Here is a 21,886-nt window from a genome sequence, read left to right on the forward strand (position 1 = left end):
CCGAGCCTACCTATGCATAGATACATAGCCAAGATAGTAGATCTGTAACTGCATCATGCATAGTAACACATTTTTACGACTCACCGTCGCCCTCACTTCTGGGTCCCGGGTAGTCAGCTGTGTGAGATTGAGAAAATGATCATCGCTCGGCCTCGCTCACAACACCTAAAAGCGAGGCAGAGCAAATTTGTGTATCCCCGAGAGGTCACCGAAAGAATATGAGTGTCCGAGGATAAGCATATCCATCATTTAGATAGCTTGGCATCACCTTTTGTCTCTTTTAAAGAAGCAGGAAGCTCTTTACCAAAGTTTTACAACTTTTTTTGCAAAGCAATAATGCATCCATCGCAAATTTCTGTGAACAACCTGTCAGGGTCGTCGAATGATACTCTTCCATCGACGGAGTCTCAGAAACTTGAAGACCAGCGCCGCGGAGTATCTCTGAACGATTTTCCAGATGGCGGCTTGCGGGCGTGGTCAGTCGTAGCTGGGGCTTGGGCTGCCAATATCTGCAGTTTTGGATGGATCAACTGTGAGTGTGACTTGGCGGAATCACAGGTTTTAAGAGCTGACATTTTGTGTGCGACCAGGCATCGGAGTTTTCCAGGCTTACTACCAGGAGGAGTATCTGAAAGGCTACTCCCCTAGTGCAATCTCATGGATTGCCTCTTTGGAACTCTCTATTCTCTTTGGTGGCGTGAGTTGTGTCTATTGAGATCATCGAGCACCAGCTAACCCGAGATTACAGGGCTTTGTTGTTGGCCGAATCTACGACAAGTATGGCCCACGGTGGCTAATGGCTTTCGGCACCTTCATGCATGTCTTTGGACTGATGATGGCTTCGCTTTCCACAAAGTACTATCAGATTATTCTGTCGCAGGGCATCTGTAGTCCTATTGGAATCTGCTGCCTCTTTACACCAGGTACCTATCCTTTGGCCATCGTATTTATCCCACTTTGACTAACTAGTGACAGCTGTTGCCTGTGTAACCACTTGGTTTCAAAAGCGAAGAGGCCTTGCAATGGGCCTTGTCAGTGGTGGCTCCAGTCTCGGAGGTGTCTTCCTACCCATCATGTTTAACCGCTTGATCAAACAGATTGGTTTTCCATGGGCCATGTGAGCAACCCATACATACTGCCTGAAAGAGCTGAACTGACTTGTACAGGCGGGCTTGTGCTTTTCTGATCTTGGGCTTGCTCATCATCGCCAACCTAACCATCGTTTCACGTCTGCCACCATCGTCTGCTCCTCTACCTCTCAAAGGCTTCTTTAAGCCCTTTACGGAGCGTGCGTACTTATTCACAGTCGCATCTGCATTCATCTACTTTCTTGGCCTTTTCGTACCAATCAATTACATTGCGGCGCAGGCTGCACAACTCGGCATGTCCGAGAACCTGGCGCAGTACCTCATTCCAATTCTCAACGCAGCGAGGTAAGACTTTTAAGACACAATGGAGGAGTAAGACAATGCTGACAAGAGCCAGTCTTTTTGGGCGAATTCTGCCTGGAATCGCTGCTGACAAGTTTGGCGCATACAACACGCAAACAATAATGGCATTCTTCTCCGCAATTTTAGTTCTGGCGCTGTGGCTTCCTGCATCAAGCAACGCTGCCATAATTGTTTTCGCCGCTCTTTACGGGTTTGGCTCTGGAGCGTTTGTTACTCTCTGTCCAACGCTCATGGCACAAATTTCGCCCATTCGTGAGATTGGACTGCGGAATGGCATGCAGTTTGGAGTTCTCGCTATTCCGGCACTTGTCAGCAACCCTATTGGTGGCGCTTTTATTGCGAGCGATGATGGAGGGTATACTAACATTAAGATTTGGACTGGGGTCATTTTGATGGCGGGTGCTTGTATGTACGCCGTTACGCGGATTTTACTTGGAGGTGTCAAGTTGGCAAAGAAGATATAGGGAAGGTTTGTAGAAATTGGCATCAATTGAGGGTGCTGAGACATCTATGTGCCAATTTTATACGTGATATGCATTCCTCTATATGTTGCTCTAACAAAAATGCTTCAAACAATGCCATTCTAGGTCGCCATCCAACTGTGCAAGATGCTATATCCATATTACGCCCATTCTCCCTGACCCTTCTTGATCTTCTGAATAATCGCCTGAAGCTCCTCCTTCATGTTCTGAATAGCCGTAGCATGCCACTCTGGCACCTCATCCTCACTGGCAGAACACTCATCAAACGTCTCCATGACCTTTTCCGCCTTGCGTAGCTCCCTAAGAAGCACAGCTCGCTGCAAAGTAGCCTGATCATCATCGTCAAGATCCAGCATCCCCAACTGTATCTTCATCGGCCGCAATTCCGCTCCCTCGGCATGATACCGCGCAGTAACAGCAACACGGTACCAAAAGATGGTCTTGGAAAGAATGGTGCTATGCAAAAGAGCAATATGCGGGTTCCTCGCACATGGACACTTGAGCAGGGGGATGAGATTGGTCAGGGCAGCCTTGTTGGCAAACAGGACCGTGTCGATGCTTGGCATCGGCTTGGCGAGGTTCATGCCGCTGGCTGCTGCAGGTGCCTTGCAGATGCGATCTGCGTTGTGGTGATGCAGCGAGCGGAGAACGCCAAGAGCTAGAGCCTCGCAGTCGTGTGCTTGTTTGGGATCGTGGGGCTCGATCGGCGGCGTCGAGGTAGTATTGATTGGTTGCTCTGCAGGTGTTGTGTGCTGTTCGGGAGGGGTGATTGTTTCGCTGAGGGTTTGTTGGCTCGCGAGGGATCCGGGTGTTGTTTTCCATGGTTCGGCTAGGGATATATAGGACGTGTCGTCAAAGTCGAACATCATGTCAATGTCGTGGAAGGCCCAGTTGTCGAGTTTTCCGATACCGTTGCCCAGAGTGGATGCTTGGTAGCTTGACAACTGTGGGCTTGTCTCCCTCTCTTCCCAAGAGAACTCGGAGCCATAAGACATGCCCTTCATCCCGTTTGGCACTGGAATAGCTCCAGGCGTTGGTATCTCGCTTGACGAGGAGCGTTGAGCATCAGACTCGGTCTTTCTATGTCGAGATCTCTTGCCATGTCGTCGAGAAGCGCTGTAAAAGCACTCCTGCCCATTGTCTATGCACCGCTCACAAGGGTGAGTCTTGCTACACCTAACCTTGGCCGCAGTGCAGGCATCGCAAGCGAGTCTCAGTCGAACAGGTTTCTGTGGACGCGGCACAGGTGGTGTGATGGTGGACGCATGGTCGTCGATAACTCGAAACGGATCAGATAGCATGGTCATGGTGTGGGTAGTTTTCGATGATTCTCTGACCCAACAAAGGCTAGGGAACCCGATAGTTTAGTATACGCCGGAGTAATCCGCAAGTTCAATGGCCAAGAACACCGGGGGCAAGGTCTCGGGACTGCAAATCATCCGCAAATAAAGATCCCCCTCGAACACCCCAAGCCTCGTTCTCTTCCCGCCGTGGAGGACCGGTAAGCCGGAGGCTGACGTTCTACTGCTCCATGTAGCAGCGGCTCGCCTAACGGATGCAAGTACCCCCCCGGTCCCGTTGCAGACCGAAAGAGGAACATGGGCTTATGCCCTCAACCATTCCTGGAATGAGCCACAGTGGAGAGGCCGTTTCGACAGCTCCACGGAGGCCATCTTGCTTACAGCTGTCTCAGGCTTACTGATTGATTCTTCAGACTTGAAATCTGCCTGGGGGGGGGGGGGGGGGGGGGTATATGCAAGGGATGTTATTCACGCTAGACAACCTCCTGCTTTGAGTTTTGGTCCAGGGCTGAGCACAGCAGAAAAGCTTGTTTACCTGGCGCAGAGACACTTGACCTGGATTAGAAGCTGGATCGCCGGAAAAGATCGAGAAACCCGGCTTGGCGAGCAGGGAATTCGGTTATTCTCCCGCAGATATCCTTGACATGGGGGGAACATGTCGAAAGTCCATAGGGCTACGACGGACCTCGGCATCTAGAGGATCTGTCAACCCCTGCGAGAGACGAATCGGATGCGATGGCGGTCGAGATTGGCGCTTACATATCTCCGTCCGCGTCTGATACGGATAAACCCGCATGCATGCAGGCTGCAAATGGAAGGTATTAAAAGAACTTTGTCGTATATGATATCTGCTACTGTTCGGGATGAGTGAGCATGGGGTCAATTGGGGTCTCTTTTCGCCATTGCAGAGGCGAGAGATACGAGGGTCCCATCGAGACCTGGGGAGGTTGATAGTAGCAACGTTGACTCCCGCGGGCTGACGCCTTGGCCCGCGTCATCCCGTCGGTGCCGGCACTTGAAGCGCTAGCGGCAGGGTTGAGCCTTGCTGCAAGACATCCTCCTGGATGAGATACACGTGTATTCGCCATTCCTTCTACTAGTTTTATCCCTTAATACGTTAGAAACGCTTCCTTTTAACACTCCCCCTGGTATAAACGCACTGCCTAGCGTAGCATCCGGCGACAAGGAAGGACTAGAGGCCCCGGCGCCGCTGCGCCTTGGCGATAGATGAGGCTCCAGTAGTGTCAGCACGGCGGCCGAGCCAGCGCGGAGCTTCCTATGCTGACTCGTGAGTAAGCACTGAGCGAGCACTCGAGGTGGATACGGGGCGAGCAATATATGTAACTCCTCCCCGTTCCCGTCGTACAGGAGGCCAATCCAGTGCCAAGACGCAGTCACATTGTATCTGCATGATTACGGCCCCGGTGTCAGGGTGACATGTCGTCGTGCGGCGTTTGTTGGGGGAGTGTTACGTTCGGTGACAAAAGCGCCACGTAGTTGATATGAGGGATCGACGCCGTAGGTCGAATCCTAGGGCTCCGTCCTGTAGATCAGCTCCGTGTATGTCTTGGTCTTGCTTCTTTTTTTACTCCGAGCGTCTCAACGCCACAGGGTTATCTGGCCTGGTATTTGAAGTAATCTCTTGCGCCTCAAAAGACAGAAGTTCGTCTACACTAAGAATAACGCCTGAAGATGTAATTTCTTGGTTGCTTAACGGTGCAGCCATGTAACTATTCCAATGTAGTTCGAGTCGAGATTGTCCAGGGCTGAATGAACGAGGACCAAAGTACTGTAGTGCAAAAGTCAATGTTGACATCAGCGGCACCCAAGTTCCTCAGGGAGTTGCTTCTTTTGGAGAAGTTCTCATGTCATAGTGCACGATATTGCACAAACTCTTGTGTTTCCTGCCAAAAGAAGAAGCTCAATTGTTCATGTAAGAAGCCGGTTTGAAAATCAGCAGCATCGCACAGCGGAGAAAGCGGGTTGTACGACAGCCAAAGTGAGACAAACACCTCAACAACTCTGGGGCCGAAACTTCAATGTCATGTGATATCCTGTGATCGACAGCGTAACCCCTCTTGACTTTATTCCATCCACGTGAAAGGTCATCTTTCCACCCTCACGCTACGGAAAACCGCGTATCCGGATAAAGATTATCAAATCAAGTCGTCCCTGATGCATTTCGCTACTGCGGCCGCGGTTGTGGCTGCCTTGACCATCAGCTCTTCTCTAGTGGCAGCCTCTTCGCAACATGTCAGATCCGAAGCCGAGGTGCCTTCCATTCGTTCCTATTTTTATGTCGGCGGCGAATATGTTGAAGATGGAAATGGGGGTCACATTTTTCGTGACCAGATGTATGTTGAGAAACTATTGCCGGTTGGTGGTGCAACCCAAGACACACCAATTGTCCTCATTCATGGTCAAGCTCAGACAGGCAGTGTGAGTATATTTAGATTACAGCCCCCTTGAAAATGTCATGGTGCTAACGTTGATCCGAGAATTTCTTGAACAAGCCAGACGGCGGGCGCGGCTGGGCTTCTCAGTTCATCAGTCAAGGTTATGAAGTATACATCGTCGATCAAACCTTTCGCGGTCGTTCAGCGTGGATGCCTTCATACGGGGCTAAGCAACCTTTAACCCTCCCAGCTGAGACGATCGAGAAAGCTTTCACCGCCACGCACAAGTTCAATATTTGGCCCCAGGCTGTGAACCACACTCAATGGCCCGGCACAGGTCTCCGAGGGGATCCTATTTTTGATGCCTTTTATAGTGCAAATGTACAGTTTATCGGCAACACTACGTATCAACAGGCTGCGGTTCAGGCTGCCGGTGCGGCTCTGCTAGACAAGATCGACCGGCCTGTCATACTCTTGGGTCATAGTCAAGGGAGCTTCATGCCTATTCTTATCGCCGACGCCCGACCTACACTAGCCAAAGCTCTTATTCTGCTTGAAGCAGGTGGGCCGCCGTTCATCGATGAAATATTTGTCTTTGGGGGCGACAATCCTCGTCAATGGGGTTTAACGGACATTCCCCTCACGTACGAGCCTGCCGTCACTGACCCTACTATCGATATCGTCAAGACGCGCGTTGCGTCAAAGGGAGAGGGCTATAGCGATTGTACACTGCAAGCTGTCGACCCACAGCCCCGCCAGTTGGTAAATCTGTTGGACAAATCTATTCTCATGGTCACAGGGGAGGCTTCCTATCACATGCCTTACGACTATTGTACAGCGAATTACCTCAAGCAGGCTGGTTGCTCCAAGACTGAGCATGTAGAGCTCGGAGATGTTGGGATTCATGGAAATGGACACATGATGTTTATGGAGAAGAATAGTGATGAGATCCAGGCTTTCATTGAACGGTGGATTCAGTCGAGACTCAGCCTATACACTATGGATCTTCCAAAGACGAGTTAGTTACCCCATGAGGTAATAGAAATGGGGGTTTAGGTTAGTCACACCTAGTCTAGTCAATGTCTTATCCTTGTCTTAGAGAGAAGCACTCAAAGCATCAGGTTCTGACAAGTGTGCTCATACTGGCAACATGACCAACTCTCTCCCCTATCATCAAATACTATTACTGCCTCTGATTTCTGCTAGTCATGCGTGTTGATTGTTCTCGTCCCCGTTACTGTTATTATCAATCACGCCTGAAAGCCCTAGTACCTGCATGGGGGCGCTGACATAGCTCGGTTGGTTGGGGATCGCTGGGAGAGCTGGTGCAAAGCGGACACACCTCCAAACAGTCATGGGTATACTGAACGCCGTCCCATGCCATTTTTGGCCACCGGACTCTTCCCGCCAGTCTTCCTCTCGTTGTATCTGGTCCGAAATGACCGGCCTCGTCATGAGCATGTTCCAGGGCCTCTGCGACTTCTTCACGCGACACGCATCGGGCCCAGGTTCCGTTGACGTCTCTGTACAAGGATCCAGTCTTCACTCGAGGTCTGCCGGCTTCTAGGAGGGAATCGTTGGTGATAAGAGACAATAAGGGTATGACAGATGTCGGTATATAGACATAATAGCAGAAAATGCTGTATGATTTGAACTCTGTCTCGATATTTCCCCGTGAGGCAAAGGGTCACCTGCACAGATGCATAAACTTAACCACCTCGACGCTTTTTACACCGCCGTTATATGACTCATGAGGTTAAAGATTAATGCCAACACAGTCTTTTCCATTTCCAAGACAGAAACGTACCATCAACACCAACTCACCGTCCTCTATATCCAGATCAGTTCAGGTCAGCTTCTCTCCAAGATATCACCAACATGTCCCTTTTCGACAAGCTACCAGCCGAGCTTGTGGTTCAGCTTCTTCGGACGCTAAACTCCCCTCTTGATCTCCGATCATTCCTCTCGGCCTGCCCAGGAGCCTTTCAGTACTTCGATGTTCACCGCCGCCATGTCCTCCAACCACACCTAGACTTGGTGCTGGAGGGGCTTGAAGATGAATGCACGATATTAATGGCACCGTCAATTACGCGACTTCGGTCTATTCAGCATCTCCTTCCTTACCTAGACCCTGAAGGTCCATGCCAAAGTCAACCGGATCAAATGGCTCCCACTGCTAAAGCCGGCAGAGTGGCAGGGAAACCTCACTATTCTCTGCGATCTATTGTGCTTAATATCTGAGACGGATGATTATATCGCACGGTACTTGTCGGAGACAAGTCGCGATCCTATACCACGAACCTCTTCGATGTTGTCGGAGGACGAAAGGTATACGCTCAAGAACACCTTCTTACAGTTTGAGTCACATCGTCATGGTTTATTCTACAATCGGTCATCACTATCTAGACTCATACTCTTTCACGACAATCCCTGGGACCTTATCGAAATGCGATCGCTACTCAGCTTTATCTCTGCAAAGTATCATCGGCTTGTTCAGCGAGTTGATTGGCACTTACGAGCGGCAATGATACGCAATGGCAAGCCTCCTACTGCTGAGACTCTACTGTGGGATTCGGATCTGAAATCCAACCGTGTTTGCCAGTTCCGCCAGAGGACTATCCACGAAGAATTGCATATGTGGCATACCTTTGCTTACAGGGGGGGTATGCACTTCTGATTCGCCTGGAAAAGCTTGATATCAAGCAACTAAGACACTATATCCTCACCACATTTCAATGGGTATTACTTCACGAGCCTCGCGATGAAATGCTGGGATTCCATCTCGAGAGTCTTTATAAGTCAGGGGCAAAACTTAGAGAATATCGTGATCCGATGGAGGACTGGATGGACGACCCAATGGAGTGGCGGTTCTAGGGCTTCTTACAGGTAGGCGATGAGAAATGACAGTCTTGGTTATTACCTGACTATGCGAGTGATCACTATGACTTTGGTGGTAAGGCCAAGACTGGCCATGAGCCGTCTCTTTCAAAAACAGACTCAAACTCCCACTCGCCAGCCCCCACCACTTCCGTTCTCTCTCCGTCCTTCCCTGGAATAACCACCTCGGCAGTAGTATTGGGGGGCACCGCGACCATGATCTTGATAGCCTCCCCCTTTGAAGGCTCGCCAACGAGCGACGTCTCCCATGAGCAGGAAATCTTGCCGTGGGGAGTAATGTGAGATGCCGAGGCACTTGTAAAATCTGCCCCAATTGTGGGAGCAATCCGGCATCGTTTCCATCCTGGCTCGAGTCGCTGTAGTCCAGCAAGTCTCTTGTATAGAAACTTGGCAATGGCGCCGAATGCGTAGTGATTAAACGACGTCATCTCGCCCGGGTTAATGGAACCATCTGGCAGCATGCTATCCCACCTCTCCCACATAGTAGTCGCTCCCATAGTCACGGGGTAAAGCCACGAGGGGCATCCTTTCTCGAGCAACGCTGCATAAGCAACTTGAAAATGCCCCGTCAAAGCAAGAGCTTCACAGAGATACGGCGTTCCGGCAAAGCCTGTTCCGATTTTAAAGTTGTTCTTTCGCACCAGCCACGCAAGTCGATCCGCCGCGTGTTTCTTCTGTGCAGGAGACAAGATGTTAAGACATATTGCCAAAGCATACGCCGCTTGAGAGTCAGAGACTAGACGGCCATTGCGGGTGACGTATTCATCTTGGAATGCTCCCCGAGCAGCTTCGGACTCGGCCAGGAACTTAACACTATCGTCTTTGTGACCGAGGATCGCTGATATCTTTACCATCAGGTCTAGACTTTGAATGAGAAACATGTTGGCCACCATTTTGGCGTCCGTCGCTCCCTTCCATGGAGCATCGGGAGGAGCTGCTGGGTCAAGCCAGTCCTTGGACAGGTCAGTAAGAATGTTCAGAAAAGTCAAGTGTTGTACTCACTCCCAGTTGAAACGGCTTTGGATCCCACAAGTGGTCTGTTCGTGGAAGAACTTTCATCCAAGTCGTCATACTGTTGTACTGCTGGGCAAGAATACTCTCATCTCCCGTCTCCTGATAAAGAGCCCAAGGCGCAAGAATTGTGACATCGTGCCAAATAGCACAAGGTACTCTCCTACACCAAATAGGATCTGGGATAGTTGAGTTTGGGCTGACCATGGGCGGTACTCCTCCAAGCACGTTTTGATCGTGCTCAAGGTCAATCAGCCAGTTCTTCAACATGCCAAAGCAGTCGTAGATGAGAGTTGCAGTTGGAGCGAAGAGTGCGAGGTCACCAGACCACCCGAGTCTTTCGTCGCGTTGAGGGCAATCGGTGGGAACGGAGAGAAAGTTCCCTCTCATTCCCCAGACGACGTTCTTGTACAGTTGATTGAGCAAGGGCTCAGAACACTCGAATTCACCCACGGGCTTCATATCAGTATGGCAGACGACAGCCTCGACTGATTCTAGGCTCAAATCGCCAACCCATCCATCAATCTCGGCGTATCGGAACCCGTGAAATGTGAATCGAGGTTCGTAGGACTCGCCGCTCTCATCGCCTTTCAAGGTATACTCGTCAGTCGCTTTGCAAATGCGGAGTGGACGTGTTCCAAGTTCGCCATTCTCTAGTACTTCGGCGTGGCGGAGTGTGATCTTGTGTCCCTGAGGGCCTTTGATGTCTCGAAGGCGTAGATACCCAACGAGGTTTTGGCCAAAGTCGAGGATGGTCTTTCCAGATGGTGTGGTGATCTTCTCCAACGGTTTGATCACTTCGACCCGCCGGACAGGCTCTCCGTAACCAGCTGTGAGCTCGATTTCTGGAGGTAGGTCCTCCATAATCAGTACAGGTTCCCATTTGGAGGCTGTCTTGTCCGCCGCGGGAGTCGACCAAGATGCGATTTCATCCCGGGCGTCGTACTTTTCGCCGTCGTAAATCTCGGCCAGCTTGATAGGACCCTTGGTAACAGTCCAAGAACCATCAGAGACGATCATTTCCGAATGACCGTTGGTGTAGAAAATCTCAAGTTGTGCCAAAAGAGCAGTGTGAGGGCCCCAGATATTTCGATGACCTCCCTCGAAGCCGATCCGACCAGAGAACCAACCCTCAGCAAGGCGAACACCGATGCAGTTTGAACCTTCGGCAAGGAACGAAGTGAGATCGTATGTCTGGTATTGCAGTCTGTTGTCATAGGCAGTCCATCCGGGAGCGAGGAAGTAGTCGCCAACGCGTTGCCCATTGACCTCAGCTTCGTAAACGCCCTGAGATGTGATGTAGAGCCTGCCCTTCTCAATTTCACCTGAAAGCTGGAACTCTTTTCGGTATAGCTGTTCCGGGTCTGGTTTAGAAGTTCCAGGACCCCAAGGAGCAGCAATACGCTGGCATTGCCAATCACTGCGCTCGAGGAGGCCAGTTTCGAGAGGCGCAGGTTCGCTCCAAGGAGTAATGTTATCCTTGTCATCATAGAGCCTTACTCGGATGAATATCTTCTGCCGCGAGCGGAGTTTGTGGTCGAACGGCCATGGAACGAGGCTTGAGAGACTCGACGCTCGTTTCACAGCCAAGACAAGATGTTGCTGTGCGTTGGCATTGCCGTCGCCGACCTCGATCTCATAGCTGGCTTGCTTGAATGAGCCTGCTGGGTCATTGATCTTCCATGAGATCCTAGGCGTAGAGCTTTGGACACCCAGTGTGTTTGGGGCATGGTAGTGCTCAAACTGAACGTCAATGACGGACGCCATCTTTGTGATGTGGCCTGGAACAAGACAACAGTGTCAAGGCCCTGGCTGTACAGTCGTTGCGAGCCACCCTTGATCGAACCTCGCTCATTTAATCCCTCGCAGGCGCTCTCCGCGGAATCCACCATATGACTAGGTTCGGGAGCAATTAACGCGAGCTGACTCTTTTGTAGACCGACGTTGGTGATCCCGTGTCAAAGACAACCCCTCATGCACACACGCATGGATTCTGACTCGGGCACGGAAAAACACCGAACCAGCAATGTAAATGGGCCAATATTAAGGGACAATGCGCATTCGACGCGCTGATTAATCGGAAGGACTGCCCTATCGGAGTAATTGCCTGCCTGGAAACCAGTCTTGGCTACGCTAAATACTCCGTCTTTTCCAACGTGATCCTCCAGACTCCGCATGACAGGGAAGGTTGACCATGTGCATTAGCGGCGGAAAACCTGTCGGGAAACCTGTCGGGAAACTTGACCAGGGGCGTTAGCCCTGTGGAGAAGTCATGACAGCCTCAGCATGGTGTGAGACAGGCGAGATAGGCTGTTTGGGTGTAAAGATCCTTGACGGTGTGCTTTTTGTGCTCTATAAAAGATCAAGTAGCTTTTAGGTCACCTGTAGGTAGGTCAACTCACACCACGTTATTCCTCTCTTTCACAATGGCCAACGAGGCGTCCATGTTCCTAGCTGACGATGTCGTCACATCGTACAGCAAGTCAACCGGCCACGATTTGCCCGTCCAGGATCTTCCCCTCCCTCCAGACTTCAAATGGGGCACCGCCACGGCCGCATACCAGGTTGAGGGAGCGGTCACGCAGGATGGCAAGGGTCCATCCATCTGGGATACGTACACGCATCTCATCCCGTCACGTACAAACAACCAGAACGGCGACATAGCGTGTGACCATTACAATCGCATCCAAGAGGATATCGATTTGATGAAGTCATTTGACGTTGACGTGTATCGCTTCTCCATCTCTTGGTCGCGCTTGATCCCACTCGGTGGCCGTGACGATCCCATCAATGAAAATGGAATCGCCTTTTACAACGACCTCATCGATAAGCTCCTTGCAAAAGGAATTGAGCCCGTTGCGACCTTGTATCATTGGGATACTCCACAGGGCATTTACGATCGATACGGCGCATTTCTGAACACGGAAGAGTTTAAGGCCGATTACATCCGATACGCGAGACTCTGCTTCTCGCGGTTTGGCGATCGAGTCACGAAATGGGTCACCTTTAATGAACCTTACATCACATCCATCTTTGCTCATCACAATGGCGTTCTCGCTCCAGGACGATGTGCTGCTGCTGGCAACGACACAAAGACGGAGCCATGGCGCGTGGGACACACTCTCATCTTGTCTCACGCTGAAGTAGTGCAAATCTACAGCAAGGAGTTTGCATCCCAGAAGGGTGACATCTCTATTGTACTGAACGGACATTTCTACGAGCCCTACTCGGATAACAAGGCAGACATTGACGCTGCTCAAAGACGGCTAGAGTTCTACATCGGCTGGTTCGGCGATCCTATTTTCCTCGGCCAAGATTATCCCGCCTCCATGAGAGGATATCTCGGCTCTAGACTACCCAAGTTCACACCTGAGGAACGCCAGCTACTGCGAGACACGAGTCGAATCAACGCATTCTACGGCATGAACCATTACTCAACAAAGTACGCCCGGGCTCTCCCAGATCCTCCAGCTGACGATGACTGGACCGGCAACATCGAAGAAGGCTCCGTCAACTATGCGGGCGTTGAGATTGGTCCAGTCTCAGGCACGAATTGGCTTCGCGTCGCGCCAGAAGGATTCCGCAAGCTACTGAACTGGGTCTGGAACCGATACCAACTTCCCGTCATCATTACAGAGAATGGTTGCCCTTGTCCTGGCGAAGATGACGTCCAGGTAGCCGTGGACGACAAGTTCCGTACGAGATACTTTGGTCTGTATCTTGATGCCATCTCCCGAGCTATCTACGAGGATGGTGTGCCCGTGCAAGGGTATTACGTCTGGACTTTGATGGATAACTTTGGTACGTTTTCTGCATCCCATCTCTAAAACATCGCCAACACTGACAATTTGAAGAATGGTCAGCTGGCTTTGGGCCACGGTTCGGAATTACTCACGTTGACTTTTCAACGTTGAAGCGCACGCCCAAAGACTCGTCTCGCTACCTCTGCGAAACGTTTCGCAAACGTCGGTCTCAGAAGACGAACGGAAAGATTTGAAGCTGATGGCAGGGAATTTTTAGTATTTGCTTAGGATTTGCACATAGAAACGAATTACAACTTAGAGATTTGGCTCCCGTGGAGTTACTCCGGCCTGGTAGAAGTAACCGTGATAGGGAGAATACAAGAAGCCGATTTCCAGTAACATTTCAATTATCAGCGCTGCTCCTGCAGTAACGGACCTTTGTAAAGCCATCACGCCCCTAAACTCGCTTGTTTTGATGGTCAGTAGTCCATGACACGCACTAAACGCCAAGTCTCGCGATCAGTACGAGTACGCGGGTTCAGTTGGAGCTTACCAGGTCACTCCTGGACAAGCACAATGCAAGTCTCTTGACTTGGGCATCTCGTACAAGTACCTGGTACTATTGCAGGCCCACTTCATTGCGAAATTTCTCCCCGCTCTTTGACCCCAGATCCAAGTTGTGGTGCAACCATCACCCCAAGTTGGTCAACTCCTGGGCCACATCCTAACCGAGGCTATCCACACTCCATTGACAGCGGAGATGAAGTCTGAAGGAGAAGACAGTTGGAGAACCGTTCAAGAGAACCATGATCCATTAACTTCACTTCTCCCGGTTCACTTCCAACAGTGGTTTCTTATAATTTCACTACGTACTCATTAATCCGCGGCATTACTCCGTGGCATTTATTCCGTGATATTATTCCGTCCTCGCGATTCCGCTCCCAACTATCGGGCCAACGGCTGGACCACAGCTTTGTGCCGACTATATCAGAAAACTCAAACCTCGGGACAAACAATAGCGAAGCTATTCGTCTTTATCCAATCAGTTCATGACAATAGACGAGTTGCTCTCTCCTGACACCCTGCAGAGCTTGCCCCACGTCGTCTAGCCAGCCGCCCCCCGGTTCTCCGCCATTTCCCGCAAGCCAGTTGATGCGGGGAGTGGGTTAACCTGGGGAAAGACTCTCCGGCTCAAGCCAAGGTCCATACCCCGATGGCTTGACTTCCGACCGGATCACCATCTCATTCGGTGACCATCCCGGAACTTGGGTGATCCTCCACTTTGCGCTTGGCAGTTATGCCCAAGTCACCTCCGCATTCAGCTAGACACTTCGTTCTTCGCTCTATTATCGACCGAGTTCTTGACTATTAAAACCATGGAGAAACCAGTCTTGTCTCCAACTCCCCGGATTCTGCATCAACCTTCCCCGCATTCGCATCCTTCACCATGGCGCCCCTCAAGGAGACAGAGAACGTGGAGCACGCAGAGGCTCCAATCGAGATGGGCCTCAAAGAGTCTGAAGCCGCTGTAGATGCTGCCAGCAAGGGTCAGGCAGCGTCTGGTTATGAACACCTTACGCCGTGGCAGACTGTCAAGACTTTCAAGGTCGCCACGGCTGTGTGCTTCCTTGCCGCTTTCAGCGCTGCAACTGATGGCTTCCAGGTCGGGTAAGACATCACTCACGTCTAAAAAGCAATAACTGACACTGTATAGTATGAACGCCAGTATTGTCGCCAACAAGGGCTTCGTCCACGAGTTCGCCACCAAGCACGACGCTGAAGGAAACCCCTTCCTCGAATCTCCCATCCTCAGCGCCTGGAGCTCCATCATGTCCGTCGGTCAAGTCATCGGCATGACGTCCCTCGCCTTCGTCTCGAGTCGATTTGGTAGGAAGGTTGCCATGTACACCTACTGGTTCATCTTGGCCATGAGCGTCATGACTGAATCCCTCGCACGAACTTGGCCGGTATGGTTAGCTGGCAAACTACTCGCCGGCATCGGTGTTGGTTGCCTTCAGTCGACTCTGCCCATCTATATCTCCGAGGTTGCACCAGTACGAATCCGCGGTGGTCTTCTCATGTGCTATAGCTTCTGGTGGACTGTCGGCACCTTCTTTGCTCATGTTGCACTGAACGTTTTGAACCAAACACATGAGATGGACTGGCTGGTCCCGATTTACACCCAATGGGCACAAATCGGTCTCATGCTTCTCATTTATGTCTTCCTGCCTGAGTCGCCAGCCTGGTGTGTTGGAAGGAAGAATTACGAGCGAGCCCGCAAAGCGATGCAGCAACTGCACGGTAGAGTGCCCGATTACAACATCGACCAGCAACTCCAGGTCCTGATTCTAGCCGCCGAACACGAAGAGGCTGTCGCAGCTGAGCAGAAACGCCAAAGTTGGGTGTCCATCTTCCGAGGCACCGACGGCAGACGCACTGTGACAGCTCTCTGGGCCAACCTCTCGCAGCAGTTCCTCGGTCTTACACTCTTCTCCAGTTTTGGTACCTACTTTTTCCAGCAGGCCGGTGTTGCCAAGCCGTTCACTGTCAAGTGCATCACTTCTGGAATCAACATCGCTACCATCATCATTATCATTCTAGTTGCTGATCGAGTTGGCCGAAGATGGATCGCCTGTACTTCAACCACGGTGGAGATGGTCGCTTGCGCTGTCATTGGCGTCCTTGGTCTCATTAAGAAGACTAAGGCAATGGACTACATTTTTGTGCTATTTGCCTGTTTTTGGAGTGAGTATGTTCCATCTATCTGCGTCTTCGAAACTAACCACAGTGACAGACATTGGTATGACTGCCAACGGAGCTGCAGGTTGGGGCTACATCGGCGAAATCTCCTCCCAGCGACTTCGACCTTATACGGCAGGCTTCGGTGCCGCCATTACCTGCGTTGTCGGAATTGTCATGAACGTCCTTGTTCCTTACATGGTCAACCAGCACAAGTGGAACTGGGGTTTCAAGACGGGTTGGTTCTACGCCGGAGTCGGTTTGCCCTTCGTGATTGGAATGTGGCTTCTGATCCCCGAGACCAAAGGGTAAGTGAATTGTCGATCTTCAATGTGGACTTGACTAATTGGATACTGTAGTCGTTCTGCCGCTGAGCTGGATGAGTTGTTTGAGAGGAAGATCAAGGCCTGGAGGTTCCACAAGACCGAGACAGCCACCCAGCGCCTTGTCGAGGTGCAGAACAAGTATTAAGAACATGGAATATGCTTTATGTAAGCTCGAAGGGGTTAACACGTAGCTGCCATGAAGTATATAGTGGACAATTCATATTCTCCCCTGCATAGCTCATAGGCGATGTCTTGATTCGTTCATACCGCTCGGCAATCCATAGCTCTCTACCATTCAGAAATAGCATATTGACCTAGTTACGATGCAAAAGTGTCATCAAACTTCCAACAACTGAAAAATCTTGTCAACCTCTTCTTGGTCTATTTCAACAATCCTTTTCGTCCAGCCATACATCCATCCACCATCAAAGTCAATGACCCACGCATCATCAGTATCATTATGAATCAAGACATTTGAAGGCGCCGCATGTCCCCATGCAACTTCGACTTCATGCAACCGTTCTACAGTTTCTCGCACTTGTGTTGCCCACTTCTTTCTCCTGCTCGCGGCAAACGAGGAAGCCTTGACATCTTCGAGACTGACAAGGGAGAGAACGTCGGGTGGTGGAATGTACTGACTTAAGAAGCCGATTATCTTGGCATGGACTGGACTCTTGACGAAACCGAGGATTTTCGGTACCCGGATAGTGTCGGCATATTTGGAGGCCCGAATCTTCAAAAGACTTTCCAGCTCTTTTTGAAGAGACTCGGTTGGCAGATGAATCGCGGTTTTGGCGCACATTTCTTGATCTTCCACAATAACACGAGAGACGCGTCCATCGCTGATGATTTCATCCACCACAAATATGTCTTTGGTAGAGAATGTGGGCAGACCCGCCCCCTGAATAAGCTCAAGATCGAGTGGCAGTGCCCCTCTCAACGAGAGATCGGGGCCCTGGGCGCTGTTTTCGAGCATCCACTTTCCATCTTTGTGTCGCGTGTGAAGGAGAAAGGTAAATTCTTCTGGGAAAAGGAGAGAATGCAGGGATGGCGGGGGAGCAGGCTTGTCCTTGGGTGGGATAAGCTGGTCAAAGGTTGATCTCCCAACTTCAACGATGGTGTCCAAGATCTTATCCGCCATGGCGTCTTCCTCTCGCTGGCTGTTACAAATCGCGTCTTCGTACTCCTTGATTAGAGAATCCTGCATCAAGTCCCCAGCTGGGGATGGATCAATGTGCACAATCATTCGTGCCTTGTTCCAGCGAATACACAGACACAAGCCATCTCGGTTGCCAGATTCAATGCGTTCAAGATAATGGATGCTCATAGTGTAAAAAAAGAAAATGGGAAAATTTGGCCAAGAAAAGAGATTGGAGAAGCTGGGCCGTGAGGTTAAAAAGGGGAGGGTCATCGCAGGCAGCAACGGGACTGGCAGCCAATAGAGACGTACTGTAAGAATGTCTTGCAACCATGGTTATGGGTTTTCTTGGCCAGCTCCCTGCCTAGACGCAACAAGACGCGCCAAAGCCAATCCAATGCTCAAATCTCACGTCAGACTCAGCAAGATATTTTAATATGTGACCCGAAGCATTAAGCTATGAGCGACTATGATAGATATCGTGCAAAGGGAAGCGATTGCCCGGAGTAGTACCTAACTACCTAGGTAGGGAGTGAGACGAGAAAATCTAAAAGTGTCCCGCAACAGGCTTGGGAATGTACAGCTCCTCTAGATATTCCACTTCCTCTGCACTCAGCTCCTTGCCGTGCAGCTCGACAGCCTCCTCAACTTTGGAGATGGAGTTCAGGCCGACAACAGGAATCGCCCCTTTGCTCCGAAGCCACAGCAAAGCCACCTGGGCCATCTTCCAACCTTTCTTGCTGGCTACCTCTTCCACCCTCTTAACAATCTCTTCATCGGCTGGAGTGACTGCCGAGCCAAATGGAGACGGAATCTTGGAGCGTTCCGAGTCCTGCACACCAAACGGACGAGCCAGCAAACCACCGAATAGAGGAGACCAGGGGATAATGCCCACGCCAGTTTCCTTACAGAACCGGTTCATCTCTCGCTCTTCCTCGCGGTAGCATAGATTATAGTAGTTCTGCATCGCCACGAACTTGGTCCAACCGTTGCGCTCAGCTACATGCTGCAGGTTCGCAAACTGCGTAGCCCACATCGAACTGGCACCAAGGTAGCGGACCTTGCCACTCTGTACGAGGTCGTGGAGCGCCTTCATTGTCTCCTCAGGTGGAGTGGATTCATCGTAGCGATGGATCTGAAGGACGTCGATGTAGGTAGTTCCCAATCGAGCGAGCGATGCTTCGACGGCGTTGAAAATGGCCGCGCGAGAGAGTCCTAATATGTTAATACACAGCTCTAAAGTCTAGGTGGAAAGGCCACTCACCTCCTTGGTTAACATAGTCTTTGCTCTGAGCCATGAACTGCCCGTGAGCAGGACCCACGACCTCCAGATCGTCGCCGACAAAGACGGAGCACTTCGTCATGAGAACAAGCTTATGGCGGGGAATCTCGAACTTCTTGATTGCCTTTCCGAGAATCTCCTCAGAGATGCCGTTGGAATACATGTTGGCCGTATCCCAGGTGTTGATACCTCGATCATAGGCAGCCTTGAGGATCTCGAGGGCTTCCTCCTCTTCGATCAACCAGGGATGCCACTTCTTGGAACCAAAGGACATGCATCCGAGAATCGGGACCGAGACGCGCAGTCCGGATGTTCCCAGCTGGGCATAGTCCACCTTGGTAGCATCCAAGCTGCTCTTGAGGGAAATTGGAAGATCCTGAGAGGCCATGGTGTTAGGGAGAAGATTGAACGGGGGTAATGGTTCGAGCTGAGTCGTTTGTGTTAGAGTTTGAGGCTGTGAGACTGAGGATGATGATGGTCGACGTTACAATTTGACCATGAGCATCTGGTCCTCTTTATAGTCACTTCCCCAGGCAGTTCATTGAGCTTCATCCACCAAGCACGAAGCATTTGTAATCTCATAACGGCTTTAGGGCAGTTGAACAGTAAAATCCGGGCTCTCATCTACAAAATCATCTTTGCAAGTACATCTCATGCCTTGGATACAATCACGACGGACAGCTTGTTAGAGCCCTGGCCAATCATTTTATGCATCCCCAATTAACGCTAGTCGCTAGTTACCGAGCAGGCCAATCAGAGTTCAGTTGTGGGCGCCCGGAAGGACGACATTATCTCCGAGTTTCGACCACACGGCTATAATGGATCGTACACCGCTGACGTGAAAACCTACAGCCAGTTTTCCCTCAACTGGCAGCCGATGATATGGCTTCAACGGGCACGGAATGCAGCGGCGGGCCGTTGAAGCACAGGCGGAGCAGCGGCGGGTGCATCACCTGTAGGTAAGCGGCCAGTCAAGACGCACCCCAGGTTAACTCCGGAGCATCTAACCTCTCTAGGATCCGACGTGTCAAGTGCGATGAGAAGAAGCCATCGTGCAAGCGTTGCACCTCCACGGGTCGTAAATGTGACGGCTATCCTGCTCCCAAGCCCAGGCTGGAGGCAGTCTCGGTAGTTGTCATGAGCTCAGGGTCCTGTTCAACCCCTGGTGCATGCCCTGCCAAGTCAAGGCAGTCGTTCCAGATGTTTAGCGAGCTGTATGCTCCGATGCTTTCCAGCTACGGCACAGACGGCTTCTGGACCATGGTCGTGTTACAGGCCAGCTACGTTGACGAAAGCATCAAGCACCTGGTCATTGCAGCGTCAAACTTGAGCTCGAGTAACAACGTCCCGTTCCTTGCCCACTACAGCAGGGCACTGCAGATTTTGAGTCGCTCTCAGAATGTCGACGTCATCATCATTCTCGTCGCCTGTGTCTTGCTCACCGTTTGCGACGACCTTCAGAACCGCGGCGACAGTGCACGTCGCCACATCTCAGCAGGCGAGAGAATCTTGGCAGAACAAAATGGATTGTCTTTGGGTCCTTGGAAAGACAGCTTTGTCTTGAAAGAAATCATGGCGACCTTTTCGCGCCTTTGCTCCCCAAGGCCTATGATATCTCGGGTTACCTATCCGCCAACTTGATCCTTAGCCGCCTTGAACGATTGGAGGAAAAGCGGGTATAGCTAAAGCAGAGAATTAAATGCCTACACGGATGAAGGGGACCAGGACAGTATGATTCGTAACTTTCTTCATACTATTAGGTTAATATCCCCACTGGAGGATGAAAAAACTGGTATAAGATTTGCTTATAATATCTCTTAACTCAGTTAGAACAGAATAATACCTTATGATCGGCACGCTGAGAGTGTTGCCATAACGGCGAGAGCATAGATAATTAACAATTCTGGTACCTGCCTCTATACTTAATTGAGCAATAGTCTCAGATGTTAGACAACATGAAATACAGCCAAGGGTGGTAAAAACTCTCATCATCCACCATATCCATGATCTGAGGCAGATAAGTAGTGTGCCATTCCTCTTGAAGGGCAGAAGTGAATGCCTCATCCACGACACCTACTCTCCGTGCCTTGCAATACTCCCAATATGAAGGATACCATCCTGATTGGCCCCAATCAATAATGCCCACGACCTTCGGGCTAGGACCACGTGATAAGAGTATATTGGGCGGACAAAAGTCGTTGTGGGTAAAGACGATCGGAATCTCGCTGCTAATATCGATTCCGCATGTATTGTGAAACTCTTGGACGGCATCTGGCCCGAGGAAGGGCCCTACGCGATCTGGTTGGCCAGTGACGAAGATGTCATTCAGCGGGCGCTTTCTTATGCTCCCTGTGTGTATTCGTGTTAGGATGAATAGAGGTCAAGAAGCTGATCGTGACAACTAACCAATATATCTGTCTCGTTCTTGGGTTATGGCCCTCCAGGCATTCACCATAGATCGTAGCTCCTTGCAGACAGCCTGCCGCTCCCTTTGACTCATGGTACTATATCTTGCCTGTAGAGTATCACCCTCGACCAAAGACATGTATATGAACATTTGTCCGCCATCTTCAGCCCAGCCGAAGACCTCGGGAATTGGGACACGGTCTTTTAGTTTCTCACGCATCAACACCTGAGTCTCAGCCTCGGCGATAGTCACGTCGGCTCCATACTTGACGGCCAGTCCCAAGGATGGGACAAGAACGGGGGGCGGATGGCTCAAGGATCTGGCACGGTAGTGGCCTGATGCCTCATTCAGGGCCCTGATCTCTTTTGGCGAGGGTAGCGCGGGCGCTCTGCGCTCCTGGAAGAAGCTGCTCTGGGGAAAGACCTCAGCGGTTGGCGTTGATGCGGAACACGCAGTTAGTTCTGGGGTATCATTTGTCGCCATCGGGGCTGAAACGTGACCAGTGTTTCTGGGCGCTAGATTTGATGCAGAGTTGAGATTCCTTGGGTGATTGCAGGCGGTAAGCAGACCAATCCCGATTAGTTAGATCGGTCGAATCGTTGAGCCGATCTATCATGTGCTCTAATTAACCCCCTGTAGACGCGTACATTATTCGGAAATAAACTTGCGAGCAAAACGTCTGCCTGCTTCTTTAACGCAAGCCTGACCCATC

The 21,886-nt window shown here is 50.9% G+C and overlaps 9 protein-coding genes across 9 annotated transcripts; 5 read left to right on the forward strand and 4 right to left on the reverse strand.

Moving 5' to 3' along the window:
• Window positions 1-277: 277 nt before the first annotated feature.
• NECHADRAFT_72176 (uncharacterized protein) lies at window positions 278-3,078 on the forward strand. Its single transcript, XM_003039707.1, has 6 exons — window positions 278-532; window positions 591-697; window positions 749-923; window positions 976-1,117; window positions 1,167-1,433; window positions 1,486-3,078. Exons 1-6 carry the CDS (start codon window positions 337-339, stop codon window positions 1,913-1,915), a joined length of 1,317 nt encoding a protein of 438 aa, XP_003039753.1. The 5' UTR covers window positions 278-336; the 3' UTR covers window positions 1,916-3,078.
• A 2,195-nt stretch (window positions 3,079-5,273) lies between these two features.
• On the forward strand, window positions 5,274-6,653 carry NECHADRAFT_96610 (uncharacterized protein; the record flags this gene model as incomplete). Its single annotated transcript, XM_003039708.1, has 3 exons — window positions 5,274-5,290; window positions 5,493-5,673; window positions 5,733-6,653. The coding sequence occupies 3 exons, from the start codon at window positions 5,274-5,276 to the stop codon at window positions 6,651-6,653; spliced, it is 1,119 nt and encodes a 372-aa protein (XP_003039754.1).
• A 1,916-nt stretch (window positions 6,654-8,569) lies between these two features.
• Window positions 8,570-11,306, reverse strand: NECHADRAFT_85493 (uncharacterized protein; the record flags this gene model as incomplete). The annotated part of the gene is made up of 2 exons (XM_003039894.1): window positions 8,570-9,481; window positions 9,531-11,306. The coding sequence occupies 2 exons, from the start codon at window positions 11,304-11,306 to the stop codon at window positions 8,570-8,572; spliced, it is 2,688 nt and encodes an 895-aa protein (XP_003039940.1).
• Window positions 11,307-11,983: 677 nt separating this feature from the next.
• Window positions 11,984-13,366, forward strand: NECHADRAFT_49927 (uncharacterized protein; the record flags this gene model as incomplete). Its single annotated transcript, XM_003039709.1, has 1 exon — window positions 11,984-13,366. The coding sequence occupies one exon, from the start codon at window positions 11,984-11,986 to the stop codon at window positions 13,364-13,366; it is 1,383 nt and encodes a 460-aa protein (XP_003039755.1).
• A 1,417-nt stretch (window positions 13,367-14,783) lies between these two features.
• On the forward strand, window positions 14,784-16,492 carry NECHADRAFT_50009 (uncharacterized protein; the record flags this gene model as incomplete). The annotated part of the gene is made up of 4 exons (XM_003039710.1): window positions 14,784-14,950; window positions 14,997-16,027; window positions 16,077-16,329; window positions 16,381-16,492. The coding sequence occupies 4 exons, from the start codon at window positions 14,784-14,786 to the stop codon at window positions 16,490-16,492; spliced, it is 1,563 nt and encodes a 520-aa protein (XP_003039756.1).
• A 192-nt stretch (window positions 16,493-16,684) lies between these two features.
• Window positions 16,685-17,674, reverse strand: NECHADRAFT_85496 (uncharacterized protein; the record flags this gene model as incomplete). Its single annotated transcript, XM_003039895.1, has 1 exon — window positions 16,685-17,674. The coding sequence occupies one exon, from the start codon at window positions 17,672-17,674 to the stop codon at window positions 16,685-16,687; it is 990 nt and encodes a 329-aa protein (XP_003039941.1).
• Window positions 17,675-18,032: 358 nt separating this feature from the next.
• NECHADRAFT_85497 (uncharacterized protein) lies at window positions 18,033-19,155 on the reverse strand (the record flags this gene model as incomplete). The annotated part of the gene is made up of 2 exons (XM_003039896.1): window positions 18,033-18,700; window positions 18,750-19,155. 2 exons carry the CDS (start codon window positions 19,153-19,155, stop codon window positions 18,033-18,035), a joined length of 1,074 nt encoding a protein of 357 aa, XP_003039942.1.
• Window positions 19,156-19,649: 494 nt separating this feature from the next.
• Window positions 19,650-20,408, forward strand: NECHADRAFT_85498 (uncharacterized protein; the record flags this gene model as incomplete). The annotated part of the gene is made up of 2 exons (XM_003039711.1): window positions 19,650-19,726; window positions 19,784-20,408. 2 exons carry the CDS (start codon window positions 19,650-19,652, stop codon window positions 20,406-20,408), a joined length of 702 nt encoding a protein of 233 aa, XP_003039757.1.
• Window positions 20,409-20,706: 298 nt separating this feature from the next.
• NECHADRAFT_85499 (uncharacterized protein) lies at window positions 20,707-21,657 on the reverse strand (the record flags this gene model as incomplete). Its single annotated transcript, XM_003039897.1, has 2 exons — window positions 20,707-21,116; window positions 21,174-21,657. The coding sequence occupies 2 exons, from the start codon at window positions 21,655-21,657 to the stop codon at window positions 20,707-20,709; spliced, it is 894 nt and encodes a 297-aa protein (XP_003039943.1).
• Window positions 21,658-21,886: the final 229 nt, after the last annotated feature.

Source organism: Fusarium vanettenii (assembly GCF_000151355.1).
Source record: "Fusarium vanettenii 77-13-4 chromosome 10 genomic scaffold NECHAsca_82_chr10_2_0, whole genome shotgun sequence".
NCBI classification, from domain to species: Eukaryota; Fungi; Ascomycota; class Sordariomycetes; order Hypocreales; family Nectriaceae; genus Fusarium; species Fusarium vanettenii.